The sequence below is a fragment of the Copadichromis virginalis genome, linkage group LG15, assembly GCF_057382275.1.
Source record: "Copadichromis virginalis isolate Kocher_CV1m ecotype Utaka linkage group LG15, C_Virginalis_male_GT1.1, whole genome shotgun sequence".
In the NCBI taxonomy this organism is placed as follows: Eukaryota; Metazoa; Chordata; class Actinopteri; order Cichliformes; family Cichlidae; genus Copadichromis; species Copadichromis virginalis.
In genome coordinates this window covers 34785586-34806428 of record NC_140632.1, presented here as the reverse complement: position 1 = coordinate 34806428, position 20843 = coordinate 34785586, and the positions used below count along the sequence as shown (strand labels likewise).

Here is a 20843-nt window from a genome sequence, read left to right as displayed (position 1 = left end):
TTCCCACATGATTTTTTTTTAAGCAAAGATGTAACCAGGAGCTTTTTTGGAAACTATCAGAGATAAAGGGCAGAAATGACCTCCAGATTATTTACCTGTGGCTAAAGGGATTATTTTCTGTGCACTTTTTGCAAGTTTAATCTGTGTGAAGGCATTGTGGTTTGTAATTTCTCCATTCCCAACTGTAACATTAGAGGCTGTTCCCGTGTTTTTACACACTGCACACTGATATGTAACACCTAAAGTTTGGGATTTTGAGACAGAAAAGTTTGTTTGGAAACAGATGTGTGCACTATTTCCTCATTTAAATGCGACGACATATAAGACATTTAAAATAATGCAGTTAAATAGAGTTTCAGCTGACAAAGAGGCGTAAGCTTCTATCAAAAAACAAAAACACGAAATAGCGGTTGTACAGTATTGCAATCGATTTTTATCTCAGTCTAATTTGCTAATTCAGATTACAGAGCTACACGTGTTGTGAAAGTAAAACGTTCAACCACTTTGCCACCTTCATATTTTCAAAATGAATGTTGCGACATGAAATAAAATGAAACCATCAACGATTAAGATAGAGCCAAATTAGACTCGATTAACCCTAAATGAAACGAGCTTCGCGTAAAAGCTCACTTTGGGCACTTTGAATTGGGATACTCCCTAAAAATGAGCACAGGAAACACAAATGGGTTTACACAACTTCTTTTTTTACTGAGAATTATAATTTTTTGATTGCAAACTTTATATAAAGTGTTTGGAGAAAGATTTTCATTGTTTTTCTCTGTTTGGGAGCAATTGTATTTTTTTATTACCATTTTATTAATCATTTATTCTAGTCAGATACCTTTTTTAGAGGCCTGAAGGTGCAAAAAAACAAAACAAACACTGACTCTAATAACTAATGCAGGATATTTTTCCAGCCTGATCTATTAAAGCCTTGCAGTATGACAAACGCTGTGAAAAGTGATTAATAAAAGGTAAGATAAGATATCTTAATAATTAAAGGGGAATTCACAATTTTACAGAAGCAGAGTGGACACAGCTGGAATAAACAGATGCAGCATAACCTAGCAACAAAAATGCATACTATACAAGGTAGAAGAAATATCATATGCACATCGTTGGCATTTTAGATCCCAAGTACCAGCAAAACAGTAAAACAGTGTTTCATTGTGGGCTACAGAGATGATCAATCAAATATCGATCATATCGATACCAACTTTGGTATTGTATCAGATCATAGTTCAGTATGTTGCCCACTGTTAACCAATTTTTTAAATTAAAAAATGTATATGGTAATTAAAATATGTTCTAAATTTAGCAAATTAATGTTGATTCATCTCATAAACCACCTTTAAAATTTATAAATATCTGTATCCGCATTGGTATCTGTGATACTGGCCATATAATTACTTGTTATTGGCTACTGGGTTTATTTTTCCTTTAACGAAGGAAGCTAGACCAACAGAATTTAAAAATATAAAATATTTTCTATTTTATAATATTTTATAGAAATATTTTTATCTGGGAAATTGAATTCAGTCAGTTTGGCAGATTAAATAACCCTTTTCTGTTGTAGTTTGATTGTAAACAGCTTCACTGTGTCCTTACGCAAGTGGCTGTTTCTGCTCTACGCTACGTTTTATTTTTATTTATTCACATTTTAAACCCCTGTAATAGGCCCACGAAATGCCGCACATTAAACCACACCTTTTCCCCCTTCTCTTTCTGCGCCGCTACTTCTGACGTCTGTTGACACTGCTACGTTTACTTTAATTCACCTGCTACTGTCCATCTGTTAAATACCGCAGGGACACCAAATGCAAAGTGTGCCTGAAGTTTGCATCATCTGCTCTAACGTCCCCAGCTTTCTGCCCCACTCCAACTTTATAGCCCTGCACTTACCCTGCCGCGGGGGTTGGGGGCGTCCGGGAGGAAGAGGAGGGGAGGTTGGGGGGAGGTAGGGGAGGTTGGGGGGAGGTGGGAGGGCTGGCCCCTGCTGATTCAGAGGTTAGGAATTTGCATCTGATTGCTGTTTGTCAACCAATGATGTGAGTGTGCAAACCGGAGAGTCTCTCCACGCCTCTCTCTCCCTCTCTCTGTCTCTGTCTCCGTGTCTGTCTAGCGCCACGCAAATTCTAAAAAACACAATTACATGCGCAAGCCGATCGAGTGGGTGTCATGCAGTCACATGAAGCCACTTCATTTCTAGTCGATATACATGCTAATCACCTCTCTTCGACCTCGTTCCGGGGCTTTTTCCTCTGCGCGTAACCGGTGAGAGCGAGAGCACTCGGGATTCAGAGTCGGAGAAAACAAGGAATGTTTCTTCCGGTTCTGAGGAGTGAGAATACCGAACGGAAGCCGATGTGGTAAGTTTATTTTCTCTCTGTGTCTCGCTCGCTTTATTTGTGCTCGAGCTACCCTTTAAACTCCGTTCACTTTTCCGTGGCTTCCTCCTTGTGTTTGTCTCGTCATTTATTAGAAAGGACGCAGTTTTTTTTATCGATACGCTTTCAAATGTCTGATTAATTGCCTATTGCAAAGGTAGCGGATGGACTCAAGGACCGTGAATCACTCACAACGGTTAGATATTAACCATACGCTGATTGAAAGGGCACTTTTTTGTAAACTATTCCCCCAACACCCCTCAAATATTTTTATATATATATATATATATATATATATATATGTGTGTGTGTGTGTATGTGTGTGTGTGTGTGTGTGTGTGTATTTATTAATACTATGAAGGGTAAAAATAGAAAAGGTTGTCATTTTAATAACTAGCAGAGTTAGTCTCTGGTGTTACCTGGTAACCGTGTCACCGTAGTAATAAGGGCTATCAGTCGATTTCTGACCGTTACGTTGTCACTTCAACCACGTCCCAAACGTAAAGCCGTAAGTTCACACTGCAGGAGGATTAGTCACACTACACACCGGCTTCGTTACGTGCCAATAACAGACAAAGCGCTTTTTTCTTGCTGTTAAATCTTCGCGGCTAAAAGTGCAAATTAAAGTATGTGTGTGGGGGTTTTAAATAAACGTATATAAATATATGCATATATACATTTTGAACGACGTCTGACGCCGCGTCCCGTAGAGCTCGAACCCACACCGCCATTACACATCCACTGTATGATTGTGTAACATAAGTACATCCCATTGCCCTTTAAGTTAGATATAAAAGCCAGCGCATGTAACTGCAAGTACAGCTGGGGCCTTCACTGGAGGTCTGGCTGCCATGTTCTGCATTAGCTGGGAGGGGACGAGAAGAGAGGTGGTGGTGGTGTTTTTGCAGGGGGGAGTCACCGGAGACCAAAAGGTGGCTTTATGGACTACTTTGAAGCAGGTTTTTAAGACTGCTTCATGCCACTCACTTTAGTAAGAGCAGGCAGCCCCAAAGGCCTGTGCTAAGAAGCAAGGTTAACATATGTAGCTCCATAAGACTCTAAACCACAGTCACGCGACAGTGGACGTAAAACCAGGTTTTCCTAATCTAGCTCTGTCCTTTCACATAAAAGAGGCGGAGCTGGAACCAGATGACCAATAGCAGACATGGACAGGGTCAGTGCTGCATTTTTCCTCCGAAGAAGGAAACCAAACCAACGTAATTTTAGCTCTAGCACAGAGCAAAAAGCATTAGTTTTACATATTAGAGCGGAAAAGAAGAGATGAATGTTGACTGTGTGAATTCCTGCGTTAATAAGCCTTTCAGTATCAATGCCAGCTTTTTTTCTTAAATTATCTGACTACCTGTAATCACAATGCTTCAGGCTAAAGAAGTCTTGGTAGTATAGGGAGCAAATAGATGAACAAATAAAGACCTATCAAAAAGTAAGTAGACTTTGCAAATCTTATCAACAAGTAAGTACATGGCATAAGTGCTCCCTCTCTCTGGATTATGTTTATATAAAGGCCTCTAGGACAATTTGATGGCTGTGAAATTGCCTACAGCCTGCACTAAAAAAAGGAAGAATGAATGAATGAAGCCTCTCATCAAGGAAGTTCTATTCGTTCAGGGGTGACATGCTTTTCAAAGGCTTACACACATCTGTCAGTCAAAGCACAGACTGTCAGGTTTCCAGGTTAAGAATTGTACCTAGGAAAGAAGTTAAATACTTAACTGAAAATAAAACTGTTAAACCTGATATTACTTCTGAAAACCTCAAATCTTTCTTGGGAGTATGGACTACTCTGATGTAAAAAAAACAAACCAACCAAAAACATAAAAATGTAAGAAAATAGATGTACTTAAAGATGTGAAAATAACCCTACACGAGATGTCTGAATGAGATGATCTTCACTAGAGTTCAAGGGTTTTTTCAGTTTCTTACACGTAAAAAAAAATAAAAATCCCGTAAGTTGCTGACATTTCTGTGTAAGTGCAACTCTGACGCAGCTAGATAAAATCAAGTCCAGTCAAAAATATTCCAAAGAAAAGTCGCGTCACAGTGGTGGCTTGGACACAATGTGCCATCTTGAGTGCTACAGCATGGTAGTGGGAAAGTCCACAGTATGAGCCCTGCAGACTGTTTTCATGTGACGTCCGCAGTTGTGAAAAAGGGGGACGGCTAACGTTTCATCCAAAAGAGTCGAGAGGCCCTCAAACTGTATTTCTCTCATAATAGCCTGTTTTGTCTCACGAGGAACCTCGCAGCCACAACCAAAACTGACTAACATTTGGTTTGTGGTTACTGTTAAAGTTTCTCCCCAAGTAAAGGGGACAGTGGAGTACAGGCACAGGAAATGCCCCGTAGAGTACATTTGTCTGGATGACATTAAACATTTATGACACGAAAAAACAGTCAAGTCTGGTTTCACTGTCTTATTTAAAGGTGGTTTTAGATGCTTTTCCCTTCCATCAGGATGAGTGATTCTTTGTAAAAGTTTTTTTAAAAAAAAGGCTAATATCTTTGTGCTATTAATCAAAGGATTAGATTCAGATTCATGATTCTCTGTTGCAAAAATGCAACAAAGTGGTCCATTGTGTGGTTTGAGGTCACAGGCACGGTTTTGAAATGTTCTTTGTGTGGTCATCAATTTTGCAAAAGTTTTCAGCACGCACACAAATTGATGGGAGGACGGGTGTTTTTGAAACCCAAAAAGGTGAACCAGGAGAAGACGCCGCCAGGAAGGTTGAGAGCCGTCCCGCATCTGAGTGGGCATAATTACTTCTTAAGTTGTTGCTGACAGACACAAAGAAAGTGTGAGCTGCTGAGTCGCAGAACTTGGCATCATCTTAACAGAGATTTCCAGGTCCTGATCATGGCACCCACACCCCACCATTCCTCAATCACCTTAGAAAAACTGCACCGCTAATCTGTTTGGTCCCCTCTCCATATGGTATCCTTTGACAGCGGCATAGGGAAAGGCAGCTGAACCAAGCCAGGCTTTTATTTTACATTGTGATTGGCTCATTGTAGATTAGAAATGAAATGACTGGCATTCAAAGCAAAATGTAATGTGTTTCTCACTCATTGCTTGGTTTTTTTTGGGTTTTTTTTGTTCCATTTATTATCGTAGGCGATTGAGCCTGCTATCATCTAGATATCAGTCCTGCTGACACATGTATTGTGGGTTGGCCGATGGCCATGTCTGTCTTCTCATTGCATTGGCTTCTACTGATATGCCTGCTTTCTGTTGCTGGTTCCCGGAGTGTGTTTTCTGTTTTCTTTCTCCTGCTGTTTAACATAGTCCCTTCTGGCCTCTTCTTTAATCTGCTGTTTGGGATTCTCTGTATTGAAACCATCTCAGGTTCATGTAACACCTTATATATTAGTCATGTGTGTTCCATGTAGAGCCAGACTTCTGCTTTTCTTTTAATTCACGTTTTCTTCTTCTTTTTGTCTTAAGGAGTTTGTGCCGCTGGTAGGTTCACACCTCACTGTTTCTCACCTTGCCAAATGCACATATCAGCATGAGGCAGTGTCACGTTGCCATTTACAAGCAAAAATCCACATAGCTTCCTGTCGTCAGCGGTGCCTGATCTCAGCCCAAGTGTATTTGAAGATCATTTGGAAGTAGTAAGTGTCACATGCAAATAGCTTGTTCAGTTTGCCTCCGAGCATCACGGCTGAGTGAACGGCAGACACTGGCAGTTGGCCACTAAACTGGTTAGTGGCTGCGAGTTAATGACAGGAAGACATGCTCAGACAGGCCAGACAAGTCTACTTGTTTTCTTATCAAACTATAAACCTTTTACTGTGTTCAGGGCTATTTTCTTGCTTTAATTTGTCACCCTTCCTGCAACTCCCAAGGGGTGTGGGCTTTGGCTCAAGGACTGCATTGACTACTTGAACGCTTCTGTATCAGCAGAGACTGTATTACTGTGAATGTTGAGTACTGTCTGCACACCACAAGCCTTCCTGCTATTAAAGTAGTGGGAGGCAGCGCGGCTTGGCTGCCTTTCAGCTGTTCTTGTGCCAAAAGCTGCTTTTCTGAAGGCACTGTTCAGCACGTGGACCTTTAACTGTAGCCAAAAAATGCAGGGGAAAAAAACCCATACAGTTACTTCATTACGTGGGCTCGAGTCATGAGGGAATCCCAGCAGGCCTGACAGTGATGTAGGCAAAAGGAAAGGACTAAGGCTTTGGGATGGCCCGCAGGTCCTGAACCAACCTGCTCAGACAGATGTAAGCTTTGTGAACGCAGTGGGTTCGGCGCCAGACAGGTGCCCCGTGCTCATCTGCCCGGATACCAGGCCACAGCTGCAACATGTTGACGTGTCCATCAGACCTGAAGCATTTCTGTTACATTTAGCATTACGTTTGTGTCAGCTGGCACTAACAACCCACCCGAGTAATCAAAAACTAATTTAATCAAATATAAATCCTTTGCTGGCAGATCAAGCTGCTGGTATTTATTAGGCAGAGATGTTTAATCCACATCTAATACAGAACTGACCACCAGCAGTGGTTTTTTTCCTTTTCACTGTGTGCAAAGAAGTCTTTATCTTAGGTTTCCAATCATCCATCAACCGTGTACACACAAAAGGATGGATTGTAAAAGATCACAATGTAGTGACGTGACCATGTAGTCTCTATATAAACCGACAAGTTAATCCAGTTTTCATGCCATTCAATGAAAAATACCCCCCCCCCCCCCTCCACCTTTTCCATGCTAGACGAAGCGGCGTCATATCATCACTCTGGAGCCACAATGGCAGTGCACTGAAACCTGCGAGCTGCAACACGCAGCCTGTCTCCTGAGCTTCTGTTTTTCATGGCAAAGTTCTGACCTGGTAACTGCCTTTATAGTAATCACTGGAGGTACTAAAGTAGTTAATATTAGCAGTACAGGTGGCTTGATTAAATGCACTAATTGTATTTAAAAAAGTAGTGGGGTTATTTTTGTTTTGTTTTTTTAAACCATAAAGGGAATAGACACTTAGTAAAGTACTGAAAGCTTAAGCAGAAATGAACATGGATCAGTGGACACAAAACAGCTGCCTAAAATGAAAGCACTGATCTGTTGATGTGACTTGTTTGTTCACTTTCTCTGGAAGTTGTTTCAGAAAACTGTTTCTTTTTTGTGTTTTTTTGTTTTGTTTTGTTTTGTTTTTTTCAGGATGCGGTTTAGCTGCACAAAAGAAAAATGAAAAAAAAAAGCAAAACAGAACAACAAAGAACTGGTACCAGCCGGTACAAATGAAACTGTCGAGCCATGAGAGAGTTAACCATAAAAATACTGATGTCATCTGTTGTTTTCACTGCAGCACAGACTGCGTTAGCCTCCTTAAGAATGGTCTGCGTCTCCCCACCAGAGCTGTCGTCACATGAGATTTATGTCTGCTCCTGTAATAATACAGTGTCTGCTCGAAGCTCTCGTAGGGTTGTAACATGGCAAAGTCAATATCCACCAGCGAGGCATTATCAGCAGCAAACGTTTCAGCTGAATCAGCAGAGACCTCTCTTTTTTTAATTTGAATGTTCAGCTGATAACTTTTCAGGCAGTTAGGGACGGTCTTCTGTCTAACAGAGAAACATTTTCCTTGTCAGTTGTTTGGCCTTGAAGTTACATGTGTCTGACGTGCAGAAATGCAAACCTTTCCACACACATGGTAACATGTTGTTCCTGTGGTTATTCTATGACCTCTTTCAAGCAGCTCGTATTTTTTTTTTTGTTTACCTGACTTACATATATCAGTATCCAGCCTTATAATTGAATCTTTTTATGATTTTTAGGATTTCCTTCCATTTTCCTAGAAGTATTGAACCTCAGCAGTTTTCCTTTCGCACTGCTTACAGTTGCTTATTAATAATAATACTACTCATATTGTTTCAGAGTGTTTCAGACATGTGAGCAAGGAGCAGTGACTTTCCTCTGTTTCCAATTGACATGCAGAGGCTTTTTACATTTCCTTCGAGTGAAATCAGAACACTGTAGATCATACGGTGGTTTTAGCATGCAAAACACTATTAGCCTCGCTTGCGTCCACAGCTTAATCCTGTTGCTTGATGGCCACAGATTTCACTGCTGAGAAGTGGATCGCTGGATTATTGCTGCTATATGCCCACTTAATTTATAGCATAGCTGGCGCTAATCAGATTTGGCCTAGACTTGCTGGTAGGGTTCAGTGGAAAATACGTGACCGGCCTGTGCGACACTTCCTCAATGATCTTGTTGTTGCTCCACTGGGGTTCAATGGAGCCTGTGTTATTGCCTTACGAGGTAATACTGCGAGGAATGCAAGAGTGAGGCATAATCAAGACCAGCACCACTAACCGACTTTTTGCTGTTATCCCCACCCCGTTCCTTTTTTTCCCTTTTTGTCTAGATTCAGAAGTAATCGGGAATCCTTTGCTGCAAACATCTGTCATTTTAAATTCTATCCTCAGTTAATATCCAAGCAGCATGTTAACTATTTGAATGCACACAGTGGACATAAATAAAGACTGAAAAGTACACTTTATTGTGACTAACTCAGTTGATTCTCTTTCTTTATTGCAATAGTTGTTGTGTTCCAACTAAAATATTTGCTTACCTGAAATTATAGGCGTGTTGTTCATTTCAGTTTCAGGTTAACAGCCTTTCCGGTTAATGTTTTGCCTCAGGAGGAGAACGCAACTTGTTAATTAAAGTAACGATTTCTGCCTATTTCTTAGTTGCTGCAAGTAATTGTGTGCGAGTATTTTGGCTGTTCAAGTATATGTTTATTTTATTTAAAAGGATCCTATGTAAATTAGTGTACACAGAAAGCAGCTTGTATACATAAACAGTTTGAAGTAGAATGGGTGTGGTTGCATTTTTTTCTTCTTCTTCTGTGACCTCCAGTGTGTAGTATTTAAATAATTTGTGTTACTTTATTTGTTGAGAAAAGTGTGTAAACTTTGCTGCAGAGAGCACCATGGTGTAATAATCTGATAAATTCAGGTGTGATGATTGAGTCGACGAAGCGTTGATATTAAAAGTAAAGACAGACAGAAATATTCAGGAGGGGCAGGCAGACGTATGTTTGCCCGGGAATGTTGTTGATAATATCAGTACAAAGCCTGTTTCTCTACTAACGTAACAGTATGGTACAAACTATCAATGCATGACAGCACGCTGAATGATATAACAACTTGCAGGATTTCAGTTAACCCGCATCGCGTTAAAACATCGATGCCATTTAAGTCTGTCTAACGTCCATTTGGATTGAGCTTGTTTTTTTCTCTTTTGTTTTTTTTATTTAAACTAGATGTAAAGAAAGAACGTACACCACGAACCATCTACGGAAACTAAACCGAAACAACTTTTACAATGTCTCCCACCCACTCACGTCAGCGAGCAATACGCCGAGACGAGGCACAAAAAGCAGATTACAGCTTTAAAAAAATCGAATTCTCAGATTTTTAGTCAAGCAGAACAGACAGACATTCATTTTAATATCTAGTTTCAGGACCTGCAGAGACCTCACACGGCTCATCTCAAACCGCAGATGTTTTATCAGGAACAAGGTGGTTTGTTGTTTCAGTACATGAAAGGAAATTAACACTTTTATTCCAAATGTGAAATGCAAGATAAACAATCTGCAATCTTGCTGGCACATGAACGTACCCGCTGAGGAAAAACCCTTGGGTTTTAATACTCCTCTTTCTCTCTGAGAATTTCTTTCTTTCTTTCTTTCATTGCTCATTGTGGCACGCATGCCATCTTGGAAGAGAGTTCTCACATCAGCATAGAAATGTTTCATCTCAAGTTAAAGATGATCAATTGAACAGCTTTGTATGTATTTGCTGTGACACCCTCACCTTCCACGCTCCCCAAGAGGACAGATGTGGCCAAAACCTGGCAGGAAAATAGCCAGCATGGCATAACAGAGCCACCAGATCCTTCCTCTGTGTATGGGGTTAAGGGTTCAGGGTTTTCCTTTCATTTATCAAGAGTCTGTATGTGCTTGTATGTTGAGCCAGCCTGGGTCACTTTATCTTGTTGGAATTAGACCCTTAGCTCCCATTCTTATCACTCTGTCCTGTTTGCTCAGACCTTGCAGTCTTCCACTTCCCAAATGTGGGTTTAAAAAAACAGGGTTAACCCATTAGCTGCTAGTGTTCTTTTTTTTATACCCCATTCATCCAGCTGCTTACGTTTCTGTGCCAGTGGTTCCTCAATTTCTCTCACCCACTCATGGTTTCCTGCTATCTATCCCAGCAGGTAGTGTCTACTTAGACTTAGCTGTTAAATGAACCCAAGGAATATATCCACACAAATGCCAGAGTCTTTTTTTTTTTTTTTTAAATAAGTGGACTTTCTTCCAGAGGTTTTATCGGTGGTCCCTGTGAGATCTATTCTTCATAATTTGGTTGTACATATAAAGTGCTGTTCTATATAATTGATCCATTTGTTGTAAATACAGACTTGGAGGCAGACTGTTGCAGTTTAGTCCAAATGGAAGACTAAACCTGAGGGGTTAGCGGTGTGTAGCTCGTATGCCTTATAAATAAATATTGGAGCCATGTTTCTGGTTTTGAAGCACTGTGGGAGGCAGGTGACAGAGGTTGCTGGATGCGATAAATACTCATGACTACTTACACAGGAATGAATGGCCATTGTGCCTGTTCCCACCGGCTACAAAAGCCAGATGTTGGTGGGGTTGTTGTCCAGTAAGCCCTCGTAAAGGTGGCAGTAAAACTGCAGAGGAAGTTGTCTGCTGTTGTCAAGTTCTCAGAAACTCCTGAGTTAACCCCTTTTCCCGACATACTGAGATATGGAAATGTTTCCCAGAGAAGGAGCAACACCATGGTATAATTTGGTGTAAATGAGTTTGTAAAGCATTTTGACTGTCAAAAAAGGAAGACAGACAGGGCGTGAAACCTGTTTGTTTTCTTGCCACAGGATCTTGTACACACAGAATTTCTTAGTGGAGCAGCAGCTTCTAAATATTCTAAATATTACTCATAACTAGTCGAAGACTGTGTGGAGACATTTCCCCCATGAACGCTGATTTCTCACGTGTAGTACAGTACAAAGAAGACCCAGAAGGGGGTTTTAAGGGAAATCACCCATTGCCACTCAGACAGCTTCACTGCAAATTTCACAGCAAGCTGTGGTCTAGATACTAAATGCTTTATCACTCACTCAAGAGTCAACCTCTGGCCATTTTGCTGCAGTTAAAAAGGAGTAGTGGCAGTGCATCAGTTCTTTTAAGCGCTCTTAACTCCCCGAATCCTGTTGTTAATAAGTACCCAGCTTTATGATTCCAATATAAACCAGAAGGTCCCCCCCCACCCCTTCTGACCGGGATTTAAAAACTAGTCATCTAGCTACTCTTCACAAGTCAGAGCTCCAAAACAAATAAAGGTGTTCTTGAAATAATAGCATCTGAAATGATCCATGGAAGCATGAAAATGTTGTTGTTTTTTGCTGACAGACAGCAAAGACGATTTAAAAAAACATTTGGCGCACAGGCAAAAATATGTGATGCTCATGCAAAAAGTGAGAAGCTTATATAGTTCTACTGCACAGATGTATAAGTGTTAACATCTTACTCGCTTATTACTTGGTTTTTTTTTTTAAGGTTTCCCACACATCTTTTTTTTTTTTTTTTTTTTGAGCTTATGTGGTAATCAACAGCAAATATTTGAGGTTTTGGCAGATAGCAGGGAAACCAAGGAAAACTGAAGCTGATTTGTTGTTTCACATTAAAAAGAAATATCTTATCTCATAACTGAAAACCTAAAATCTGAAAAGCTGAATCTCTGGTTAGGACCAGACATAAAATGAGAAAAATTCGACAATATTCAGATTTTCTTTTAGTTCAGGCAGTATACAACAACAGCAATGTAGTCGTTTGCAATGCATATAGAAAGTCTTTAGAAGTAAGCGAACCTCCTCATTTGGGGAAGTGGAGAGAACATATGTAGTGGTGCAATATAATTTGCACCATCTAGTATGAAGGAAATCATGTTACTGATCATCAGTGGCATGAAACAAAGAGACCACTTCTGCTTCCCCCTGCACAGGAAGAGTCAACAGACGAGCTTTGTTGTAATCACTTCTGTCTTTGAAATTACATATATGACAAGATGACAGGGAGAGAGAGAGGGGCGCAGTATCCGGAGCTGTAATGCTCATGGCACAAACATGAAGTGAACACCAGAAATTGCGTGACTGTGATATGTGACTTCTTAAAAAAAACACTTTAAGCAAAATGCGCTATCAAGATAACGTGTGCGAGTGCGTTGTTGAATTTGTTTGTCATTTAGTGCTTTATTGCTACTGGATAGTCGAGAGTTTGCTTCCTGTCATTCTCGGCGTCTTTCCCCTTGGATCCCTCTGTAAATACAACGTGCACAAGTTGTTTCAGTCGAACCAGATCCAGCTCATTGAGGCGCCGTAATCCTGCTTTATTTTCCATCTGACAACTGCAGGCGTTCAGTTGCGTCTCGATTGCCCCTAAAGAATGCACTGAATCAATATTGAATATCTGTCAGCTGCCTTACTACATCTGCTCCGTCAGTTGTCACTTCCTTCGCCCTATGTGGAAACAAAGTTTCACAGCTCTTGTTTCCTTGCGCAACATTTCTCTTAACACCATGGTATAGAGTGGCTGAAATATTTCTATTGTGGTTTTTATTGGTGCATGATAATGTCGGGGTGAGGGGATGTAACTTGCACTATATCAAACACCTCTGAAGCTTTTCGAGTCTTAGTAGTGGAAGAAGTTTGTGCTTCTGAAGTGCATTTTCTCAGAATGAGCTGCAAGGTTTCAGCTCTGCTGCTGAATTTGACTTCTTGCTGCATCTAACTCCAGACTGTGACTCTGTAATACTCGGTGTATAAGAAGTGTATACTTATTTTGGAGGTACAGGAACATAAACGGCACCTAAATTTATAGTGTCATGTGCAAATTTTCATTCATCGGTCTGGTGTGTCATTTGTGTCGTGCACAATTAATTCTCTGTAGATTACTAATGTTGTGCAAATGTAAGTTGATCTTTCGCATGAGTCACACAGGTATAATGTTGCAGAAGCTGTTGTTTTCCATTTGAATGTCTTGTTGAGAAACTGGCTGATTGGAAAAACACATCTCTTGGCAATTGCCAGGATTCTTGTATTCCTTTCAAGTATTCACAGCTATGTAAACACAAGATATGGAAAAAGGTTAATTTTCCTGTGAGTGGCACCATGGCTTTCAGTTGGAAGCCTCAAGAAACTGCGGGCCTGAAAAGTGGATACGCTGTTTACCCTCTTGTGCCTACATGTAATTATACTACCAAACCCGTGAAACTCTGGTGAGATTTCCTGTGTAATTCCAGTTAGCCGCACGCTGGAGAAAAACAACCTCTGTGCTCAAGAAAATACCTGTAATGATGAGGTATGCTGTGCCCAGGTTTGCTGTGCTGGTCACATTTTCAAAGGGGATTCATAGATGTTGTCATCTGTAAGAAAAGCAAATGCAAGCCTGAGATATCAGCTGAAAAAACAATTATAGAACTGTGTTTGTGTGCCGCTGCGTTGCATGTAGTTGTGATACAGATTGAGCTAACCTCGAAAAGACGATCATTCATGCTTTCATTTAAAGGATACTCAATGAGTAGACGCAACACAAAATCTGAAGTTTGTGAAAGACAAAGATCGTGCCAGATGGTGGTTATCGAGATCAGTTTCTTTCATATATTAGTCAGCATAGCCGAATGAGTACTGGCGTACAGTCACTGCTGCTTCTTGTCATGACTGGAGCTTGGTATGTCCAGCACCTGCACTTGAATTTCATTTCCCCTCGTGCTGTCGACTCTGCTCTTATCTGTATGTGACTGATCTAAACACAGCCTCCCCAAACCCACGCCTCTTAGCATTTTGACCAGATTCTAGGTTAGCGGGGTTTAGCAGGGGATCTTTGCGACGTCGTTACTGTCGATAGGTTGAAGGTCACTGCTTATAGTACAGCCTGCTTTGCATACCTGGGCACTTATGGAGCAGGTGTGTAGGAGAACAACGGCAACCTACGTGACTTTCAGAAAACTCCCCACTGTGTGTCTCACTCTTAAAGGGGAAAACACAGCAGTGAAGCCTCAGTGATGTGACACTTGTGTGAATATTAATTCAACCTGAGAGAGCGTTGTCTAAAATCTTTTGCCAGTAGGCTGAAATTCATCTTGACTCCTAGCCAATCAGGTAAAAAACGTGATGGTTCTTCCTGTGATTTCACTTCCTCTTGTTGTTGAGGTTGAAACAGTTTGTCCTGTTCCTCGCGTGTTTTGTTTTGTTTGACTAATCCTTCACAATGTACGTTGCCTTTAAAGACTGTGTATTTTGTGTTTCACAGGAATCTCGAATTACAATTTGCATTTTTGTTAGTAATATTAAACATTTTGTTCTCCTTTGTGTTTTCCTTTTTTGAGTAGACAGGGTAGCGCTGAGATTTTACAGAACTTTTGTTTATTCATAAATAGTGATAGTGAATAGTTTTCTTGCAGGATTATTGAAACCAGAAAATCAAAAATGGAGAAACTACTAGATGAGTATCACGGGTGATCTGAACAGGTAATGATCTTTACAGAGAGTGGGAAGTGGCAATCTGACGCTCTGTTCTTTCTCTTCCTCAGGTCTTTGTAGGCTGTCAGCAAAGACTTGTACTCCCTCCTTTACTTCCACGTCTTGTGCCTCTCTGAACCAGCCACCTCTGCTACCGGCTTCGGTTTCTCCCCAACTGTAGGAAAAACCACTGAGACAAGAGAGAGGCCTCTGTCTTCAGAACTGCAGCCAACCTCTGACTGCATGTCAGCGAGCTCCTCTTTTTTTCACCTTTCACTCCCCCTCAGAAACCCACATTTCATCATAACCGTAACCTCCAGACCTACAGCGAGCTGCTAGCTGCCTCCTCGCAGGTTCAGTTGGCTATTGCTCCCCTATTGTTGACCCCTGACTGGCCTTCGACTGGTGCTCCTTCAGCAGGGGAGGGAGGGGAAAGAAGGCCTCTGAACGCTTTGCCACTTTCCCTGGAGATGAAGTTGCAGGCCGTCATGGAAAATCTGCACAGGCAGCAGAGGGCCAAGCTACTGATGGAGCAGCAGCTACAGCAGCAAGCCGCCTCCCAACAGACTCAGGTCCGTATGGCCGGAGGGAATGAGCTGATAGGGAGCCCGGCACCTGAGACAGAGCAAACTCAGATAGCGGCTCTTGCAGCCATGCGTGCCGCGGCGGCCGGGCTGCAGAGGGTGTCAGACAGCCCCATGTCGGAGCGCAGCAGTGGTGGTGACGAGGAAGGCGATAATGAGGACAACGATGAAGGAGAGGAGCAATACAAGGACATGATGGGGTCAGATGAAGAGGAACAGATGTAAGTGAATTTCTTTGCTGGACCTTTCTGAAAATTTTAGTGATTAGTTTCTGTGTGTAATGTAGTTTTTCAATATATAAATGTATTTGTGATGCACACAGCAAACAGAAATGGGACGAGGAGGACTTTGAAGGTGAGATGGAAGAAGACTTTGAGGATGACCTTGAAGAGGAAGGTCTGCCTACGGGTCATGATGCAGTGGCCCCTGGCAAGGGCATCCTCCTGCTGCCTCACCGTCAGCTTAACCCCCATTCCCAGCTCCTGAAGGTCCGTCCCAGTGTTGAGCAGGAGTCCCGCTCAGCAGTGGGAGCACATCTGCATTCACATACCACGCATAGCCATTTGAGTGGGCAGGACCACGGAGACTGGACCTACGAGGAGCAGTTCAGACAGGTACCATCACTTTCTGGTCCATTACTGTGTGGAGGTCTGCACCGACAATTAGAGGTTAAAGTGGGATTTGGCAGGTGGGGGAACCCTAAGGTCAGATGTGTGTGTGTGGGGAGGAACAGCTACGTTGTGCATTATATAATGCCGTGTTACATTTGCCATTGTGGCTTGCATTTTTCTCCAGCTTGGGGAGCAAAATGATCACACACTAACATATGTTTTTTTTCTGTGTCTTATTAATCGAGCTATTTGAATCACTCAGTCCACTTCTGTACCTCGAACACACCTTTATATCTACACCATGAACAAATCACAGAAATGAGACAAAAAAAGGAAGCGTGCAGGCAGGATCTTGGAGTGACCTCACTGACTCTGTGACACTGGCTAAAATGAGCCATTGCAGTTTGTGAAAATGGAAATGTGCCAATCAGATTTAATTGCTCATTAACCGAAAGTGTCTGAGCACCATTCTGGATCATTCTGGCCCACTTTAACCCCCCTGCTGACAACAATCTCCCAGATACCAGGCGATTATGTGAATGCAACTGGATGTATGTATTTCAGATTCAGTCCGAGCTGGGTAAAATGGTTAAACAAACTGGTGCGATATGATAAAAGTGAATCAGAGTAGAGGTTGTCTTACTATTAAGATGTGACCAATTCAGTAATAGCATTGTAAATTATAATACTCTGCCGTGCATAAACACTTATTTCTTATATCTTTGCCCCAGCTGTAGTTGCCATTTAAGTCTTTTGAAGGTCCGCAGCTTTAACTGTTGCTGTCATTACTGCTGATTGATGGTATTAAGGGCTGTAGACTGGAGGGACTCTGGCCAAAGAAGCAGATTAGTCTAAAATATTTGCTGTTTACCAGTGGGCCACATCTGGCCCTCAAGCCATTCACATTAAAACTCTGTTGCACTTTCTCAGCGGCATGTGATGTAATCTGACCAGGGTGGGAAATTAGCACTAGCCACCGGGCAAAATGTTGATAAAGGCTAAGGTGAGGGTTTTCAGTTTGCCTTTGCCACTTCACGGTCTGGTCAAGGCAGATGATTGAAGAGACAATTTCTTCTGGTGGCAGCTTGGTGCCTGGTTAGATTTTTGATTTTACAACTAATATGGACTAAGAATGAAAGAAAGTTGTTCCTTGGAACAATCTTGAAGGACTGGAAGCTGAGGAAGAGGAGCTCAGAGGGATCAGGAAGGGCTGTGGGTGGGTTAGAGTGCATGTTAACAGCTTTGCCATGCTGCCGTTTACTGTAAACATGCTAGTGGGCTGGATATTATGAGGGAGGCCCTGGTGGAATAAAGACGGGCTGTTTACGTGAAGAGATTTAAGACTGTCAACAGCTAAGTTTGGATAGAGGGCAGCTGTCGATAAAAGTTGAACGCAAGCGGGAAGACGGTTGGTTAAAAGTTTATTTCAGGTGATATAAAACTGAATTCTTTACTGTATTTACGGTATTTTTAAATTTGACACAAACAGGACACACAGATAATGCGGTTTTCCTACAAGAAAAGCAAAATACAAACCCTAATACTTAGATTAGTAGCAAAATAAGCTTTATTATTTCTAAAATGTGCAATTATGCAAATTGCAAAACTGCTCACAGAGAAGTATTTTTAGCCTCTTTAAATAAAAAAAAACAACAAAACTACTTCTGCATGGTGTGACAACTAAATGTTGTTTTGCCAGTTTAAAAATGTAATATACACTAAGCCGCCATCACATTCAGCAGTTTATTAAAGTGCAACCTCACGTCCTGTCGCACAATTCTAACCATAAAACATATTTTATCAGGACAGATAACAGACAAGCTGCTAAACTGCTTCAGAGGAAAAGAGAAAAAGCTTTTAATACAATTAACTTTAGTTTTTATTTGTTTTTAAGTCAAACGTCTTTGCCACGTTGCTCCTAGCTGACATGTGCTCCAGTTTTAAACCAAACTATAGATTATGTCATTTAAGGCGCATTTCTTGTAATTACAGAGCATGTGGACTCAAACTCTCTAAAACCTATAGTCTGCTTCTCTAAATAGTCCACCCCTCCCTCTGTAAATGTTGTGTGAACGACTTGAATGGATACTTTTGGGTTTTTATTATTATTATTTTATTTTTATCATGGCACCTCAGTCAGCCGAGGATCAGACAGGGCTGTGTTAGTGCAGCAGACCGTTATATAATCAAGACAGTCAGCACCGTGACTGGTCAGATACCCAATAGATTGGGTAACACTGCGTCACGCCTACACAACTTAAAGCCTGAGAAGAGGGAACTCAGCATTGTGGCATGATATAGGGAATTGGGTAACAACAGTAAAATCTGTGCCGAGCTCACGGTGTTCCTCGACAGTCTTTAACGTTGTAAAACCAGGTTTTTCCAGTCTTGAACATCCACTTATTTTCCCCTCAGATGATTACAGTCGATGGAAATAATTGCAGCCGTGGCCTGGCACGACGAAGACAGTCTGTCCCCTGATAATTCTAACCTCAAGCAAATCAAAATTGTCTTCAAGCCTTAATTTGTATGTGGCGTGCACCAATTTTATTTTGCTTCTTCTTTTTTTGTTCGGAACCTAATGTTTGTGGTTTCTCCCCGTCATGTGGAAAACGGTAAAATCTGCAAACGGCTTCAGCGCAAACTTGACTTGACGCGCTCTGAGCGCATAGACATGCGCATAGCACAGTCATAGATGCCCCTGTGCAAAAAAAAAAACCATTAAAACCTGCTTATTAAGGGCTTCATGGGATTATATGTACCGTTGAGTATTTGTGCAATCATCTGAAACATATAAAAATACTGTATGATGCAGCTATCAAGGCCAGGAAAGCTACACCCACAAAAAAATCCCTGTCACCACCTGTCCATACCACCAAGCCCTCGTGGCAATTAAAAGACACGTGAGGCTGTAATTTATGTTGGTTAAAATATTGCACTTGTCATCACTGCGCAAAACGGGCAACTAGTGCTGCATCAGAGCAACCCTGAGCTGATGGTCCGTTTTTATCAAGATATCATGAAAAGTTTTCGGTGTAGACTTAATATCTCTATCACAGAAGGGGGCGAAAAGAGGGTCTGATGGGTAGCACTAACCTCCTAGCTTACAATTACACGTGTTCAGACATGTCATATGCTGGTAGGGTGCTTTGGAGGGCACTGGGTGGAGAGGAAGGGGTTAAGAGTGTACAGTTTATTTTGGGCAGGTGGGTGGAGGCTGTTGGAATGTGCCTGATGGAGGGTGATAATGTGGCCACAAGGAAGCTCAGATCCTCAGCAGAAACTTTGCGTGCCTCTATCAGTGCAGAGCAGTTGGAGCACTTCCAAACTGAAAACTGCCCTTTTTTCTTCTTTATGTTTGTACAGCACAAATAATGTCTCAGTGTGGCACCACAGGTCCATAGTAGTGGTTACAAACACAGGGGACAGGAGAGAATGTATAAGAACATTGTACAGAAACAGTTACAAAAAAAATGCATCCTTAATCACTTTACAAGACAACAACAGGATCATAAAAGCTCTAGTGCACAATATAAATCCAATAAACGCAAGATGTGGATTCAGCGAACTAAAACCAGCCCACACCCAGCTTTTAGTCAAGGTTTGCCCCAGGCTGTGGTGGAAAGATATATCAGCAAACCTGCATTCCTGGTGGATCACCCAGCCACCTTCCCTCTATCTCGCCTCTTTCGCCTGAAAGGTCAGACTAAATGAAGCCGAGAGGTCTGCCCTGGTCGGATGTCTGATTACGCTGTGGTTTTAAATTAATTAATCAGACTATTCAAGGCATTTTGCCAGCTGCCTCATATCTGGCCGAGGCAGCGCGGTGCCAAATGAAATAAAAGAGCGAGGATTTACACAGATATCAAATAATGCCAGGGTTGTTGGATTATTTGATTTGTATGTCTGGTGAAGCTATTTCAGTGATACCACTGCAAACGGAACACATGTATGAGCGTCCCTGATATGTCTGACTCTTGGAATTATCTGTATCAGTATCACACTCCATTTTTATTCCCAGCAAGTTATTAAATTAAGCCTATAGCTAGGAGACCTGCATGCATTTGTTTCCATCAATCTCCACTGAAATACTGGGCGATTTGAGTGGAGGCTTTTTATGGCATAATTATTGATAAAAACTTGGAAAGCTTTGAGAGAGAGTTAAAAATCCAAATCAAATTAGGAATCGAAATTCTTACATAAAATGAAGGATAACTATTTATAGCAGCTTCATTTATTATTTCATGCATTCTGGTGTTGACCTGATCACCTTTTAGAAATACTGAGCTTTTCAAAACAAAGTTGATGTACAATAACAATCAGGTTTCAGTTATTATGTTGTCTCTTTGTGGTGCACATGCCAGCATAAAAGGCTACCTTTTTTATGAACACTATCCTCCTCGGGCCAGAGGCCATGCAAAGCCTTTGAAGTATCCCGTCCTGTGTCTCTGTCTGCTTTAAACACCAGCAGCTGGGCAGATGGAGCCCAGATGGACAGTAAAGAAGGGATGTCTTTAAAAATTCATGGCACTCACAGTGATCAGGGCAAATGGAGAGAGGGGGAAGGGGGACTGGCATTAAACATTAAATTGCTAACACACACATATATATTAGGAGGTATGGGGGCGAGGGGCTGTCTGTTAGTGACTACAGGAAGCGTAGCTCCAAAGAGAGCCAATTGGGAGCGACACTT

General features: G+C 41.5%; 1 protein-coding gene and 1 long non-coding RNA gene across 4 annotated transcripts in view; one reads left to right on the top strand and one right to left on the bottom strand.

The window, feature by feature from the left end:
* Positions 1 to 683: 683 nt before the first annotated feature.
* On the bottom strand, positions 684 to 2295 carry LOC146692861 (uncharacterized). Its single transcript, XR_014915301.1, has 2 exons — positions 2230 to 2295; positions 684 to 2135 (listed from the first exon to the last, which is right to left on the bottom strand). It is a non-coding gene; the product is annotated as an uncharacterized LOC146692861 (long non-coding RNA).
* arid3a (AT-rich interactive domain 3A) overlaps positions 1996 to 20843 on the top strand; it is a 48045-nt gene continuing 29197 nt past the window's right edge. For 2 of the 3 annotated variants that reach the window (XM_085433103.1, XM_085433101.1), the window contains exons 1-3: positions 2131 to 2369; positions 15027 to 15760; positions 15862 to 16153. In XM_085433103.1, the coding sequence (XP_085289229.1) occupies positions 15426 to 15760; positions 15862 to 16153 (627 nt within the window). In that variant the 5' untranslated portion in view covers positions 2131 to 2369; positions 15027 to 15425. Of the gene's footprint in view, positions 2049 to 2130; positions 2370 to 15026; positions 15761 to 15861; positions 16154 to 20843 lie in introns of those variants that run through there. The other variant, XM_085433102.1, reaches the window with a different exon arrangement.